This window comes from Dendrobium catenatum, unplaced genomic scaffold (assembly GCF_001605985.2).
Source record: "Dendrobium catenatum unplaced genomic scaffold, ASM160598v2 fragScaff_scaffold_1592, whole genome shotgun sequence".
Lineage (NCBI taxonomy): Eukaryota > Viridiplantae > Streptophyta > Magnoliopsida > Asparagales > Orchidaceae > Dendrobium > Dendrobium catenatum.
Genome location: NW_021320054.1, coordinates 1 through 3,841, shown reverse-complemented (window position 1 = coordinate 3,841; position 3,841 = coordinate 1). Strand labels below are relative to the sequence as shown.

At 38.5% G+C, this 3,841-nt stretch overlaps 1 protein-coding gene across 1 annotated transcript; it reads left to right on the top strand.

Annotated features, from left to right (window-relative positions):
* Positions 1-452: 452 nt before the first annotated feature.
* On the top strand, positions 453-3,605 carry LOC110098192 (the record flags this gene model as incomplete). Its single annotated transcript, XM_020824931.1, has 5 exons — positions 453-858; positions 905-1,493; positions 1,588-1,973; positions 2,254-2,351; positions 3,432-3,605. Coding segments are annotated over exons 1-5 (1,653 nt in total), but the record flags the coding sequence as incomplete, so codon positions are not given.
* Between the last annotated feature and the right edge of the window lie 236 nt (positions 3,606-3,841).

Genomic DNA, 3,841 nt, shown 5'->3' with positions numbered 1-3,841 from the left:
AGGTGATTTTATTTTTTTATAATTAATAATCAAATAATACTTAAACATTCAAGAATTTAAGTCATTACTTGTACATTTATGACATATACAAAAAATTTACAGTAAAGTTTCTCATATACTTTTGTAGGATTTAATAATAAATTAACTAAAAAATAATGGACATTGAATTTTTGAATGACTTATAAGTCTAATAAGTAGTCTACAAATAATTAAGGGTTTATCTCTCATCGAAGATAATTTAAAATTTTGTTCAGAAATATTATTTAAAATTTTTCCAAAACCACAATGATAATTTTAATTCATAAAAATTTTAAAATAGATGAGGTCATCCCTCCTAAATCCTCAAACCACAAAGCTTCTTCCCCCTCAAAAAAATCATCTGGTGATAACCTATCTCCTCCAAAAAAAGCCAAATCCAAATCGGCCAAAAAGGCCAAGCCACACAAATAACCATGTCCCTTCCACCTATTGCGGCTTGGAATGTTAGAGGGTTTAACAACCCTGTCAAAGTCAAATTATGCAAAGACCTTATAACCGCCTACAATTTAAAGCTTTTATGTATTTTAGAAGCTAAAATCAATGATGTTGCTATTGCTGACCCTTGGTTTTCTTTTACACATGCCTTATTTGAGAATGAGCAAAGTTGTGATAACTTTAACCTATCTACTCCTGGTAGAATTTGGGTTAAGTGGGACTCATCTCATTTGTCCTTTTCCCCTTCTTTCTATTCCTCCCAAGTCATTCATGGCCTTGATAATGCCGGATCCTTACCCCCTTTTCACCTCTCGGTGGTTTATGCTGCAAACAGTCTGGATAATAGGAAAGTTCCGTGGGATGATCTCCTTGGTCTTTCTGCTAGTATTGATTTCCCTTGGATCATCATGAAAGATTTTAATTGCTTCAGGTTTGCCTGTGAAAAAGCTGGTGGTAACTATGTCTCATGACCGTGTGGGAGAGCTTAATAATTTTGTTTTTGAGTTTGGAGTTCAGGATCTTGCTTCTGTGGGGTTATTCTATACATGGTTTAATCAAAGGGTTGATTTTCCAATTCATATCAAGCTTGATAGAATGTTGGTCAACTCTACTTTTTTAGATGTTTTTCCTACTGCTTACTACAAAGTAGATTCCTACTCTGGGTCTGATCACGCCCCCCTGATTATTTATTCTTCCCATTTCAGAAGAATGGCTTCTAGGTTCATGTTTAAAGAATTTTGGACTAAGTTGGATGATTTTTGGGTGGAAACTCAATTGGCTTTTGAGAGGACACCTTGTGCTAGTCCCATTGCTTCCTTTTATGAATGTTTGAGATATCTTAAAGTGGTTATTCGCAAGAAGAATTGGTGTTCTTCTAATTATATCTCTAATAGCATTCTTGAGCTAAAAAATTTGCAGTTTCAATACTTATCTGATATTCAAAGGGAACCTTTAAACCTTGCATTGAACATTGCTCTTAAGAACACTAATGACCAGTTAGCTTCCTTTCAAGCTGCCTGGTTCTCTTGGATTTCTCAAAGAGCCAAAGCCCATTGGCTTTCCCGGGGAGGATCTTGGTTTTCTATATGCAAAGATTCGATCGAGGAATAACAGGAATGTTATCAAGGAACTTTCTTCTCCTCATGGTTTACTCTCATCTCATGCTGATAAGGCCCAAGCTTTGATTAACCATTTTAAGATACTTTATAATGCTCCTACTCCACCTTTGGAAAACTCTTTTAATATCCCTGTTGGTAATACTATTCCATCCTATTTAATTGCGGGTTTGTTATGTCCGGTCACTAATGAGGAAATCAAGAAGGTGGTATTTGTAGGGACCACCTCATCTGCCCCAGGCCCGGATGGCTTCTCCTTTGGTTTCTACCAACATACTTGGCACATTATTGGCTTTCAACTTTGTAGAGTTGTTAAACATTTCTTCTCTACTCGGCAGATGCCTAGAGGGGCTAAAGCCACGACCATCACCCATATCCCTAAGGGTACTCATTCCAACTCTATATCTGATTATCGCCCTATATCTTTATGCAATGTGTTTTATAAAATTGTGGCCAAGATTATTGTTAATAGGATGAAACCCATCCTTCCCACCATCATCCATGAGAGCTAGTCTGGATTTATTGCTAAGAGATGTTATACTAACAACATCATTCTTGCCTCAGAAATTTTAAGAGATTTTAAAGGGGGTAAAAATTATTTATGTGCCAACTTGGACATCAAGAAAGCTTTTAATTCTGTCTCACGTACCTTTTTTATCAACAGGCTTAAGCAAAAAGGTTTTCCGGATACTTTCATCACGTGGATTAATGGGTGTATTTCTGAAGTTCATTTCTTCATTTGTCTTAATGGTGTTTTGGAAGGTTTCTTTAACTCCTCCTCTAGGCTGAGACATGGATGTCCACTTTCTCCCCTGCTCTTTTGCATCATTATGGATGCTCTATCTTCTAGTCTGGATTCCAAGGATCATCAATCTTTCATTGGTTTGCAGCATAAAAAATTTAGTTGTAATCATCTCATGTATGCAGATATCTGTTGGTTTTTGTCTTAGCCACTGTTGATAATGCAAATTCCCTGAATGATATTCTCCACAACTTTGCTAATGCCTCCGGCCTTCACATCAACCCTTCTAAAAGCTCCATTTTTTTCTCTAGAGATTTTTCTTGTGGACAACAGATCTCTGCATGTCTTGGAATTTCTTGGGTTGAAAACACTCTTACCTATTTGGGCCTTCCCAATTCTTCTTACAGACTCAATTTTTCTCACTTCCAACCCCTACTGAGTAGAATTTCTACTCTACTTGAGGGTTGTAAAGTTAAATTTCTCTCTTTTTTAGGTAGAGTGCAATACTTGAAATTCACTATTGCCAACACTATAGCTTATTGGATTTGCGGGGAAATTTTACCTAAAACTTGTTGCAAATTTATCTCTAGAATTTGTTCCAAGTTCCTCTTTTTTGGCAAAACCATGGAGAAGAGGTTGCATCTCATTACTCGAAAATCTGCGACTTTACCTAAAAAATAAAGGACAACTTGGCCTGCCATCATTTGAATCTCTTTATCACAATATGACTTGTTCTTTTATTTTTAGGATGTACAATGATAATACTTTGATTGGCACCTAGTATAGAGAGAAGTATGATTCTCTTTGGAAGCTGCCCCCTACTTCAGCTTCTAAATTTTGGAAATTATTCTGCCGCACGGCGGCTTCCATTTCCTCTGTCATTTCCCTCTCTGTTCACTGGAATTGCAAACTTTCTTTCCTTTAGGATCCTTAGTGCAATAAGAAAGCTGTTTCGAATATGTTTTATTCTCACCATTTTGCTCATATGTGGGTTAGGGATTTCATTATTCAAGACCACTGGACGCTACCCGATTGTATACCTGTGGATGTCAAATCCTTTATTTGAACACTGAAATTGTGGGTGAGCAACCGCACTACAGGAAAAACGTCGAAATCTTGCGGTTTTTTCCGGCGGTTACGCTAGATTAACAGGCGGTTTTATGTATTACCGGCGGCTTTACGGCGATTTTCCAACCACCGGAAAAAATGGTATAGGAAACTTCTACCGGCGTTTTTTTACCGGCGGTTTATGTTGGCGGCGATTTTCCGTCAGTGTATACCGCCGGTGACAACCGGATTTGGAACCGGCGGTTTGCCGGCCGTTACGCCGCCGGTTATCTGACCGACAGCTGACCGGTGGTCAAATTACCGACGGTCTCCCGGCGGTTTAGGTGGGCGTCATTTGTTTCTTAAACCGCCGGCAAGCGCCGGTAGACCACTGGTTCATTTACCGGCGATAGCCGGCGGTCGAGCCGTCGGTATTCCTGACGATCTCAACCTCCGGATGTCC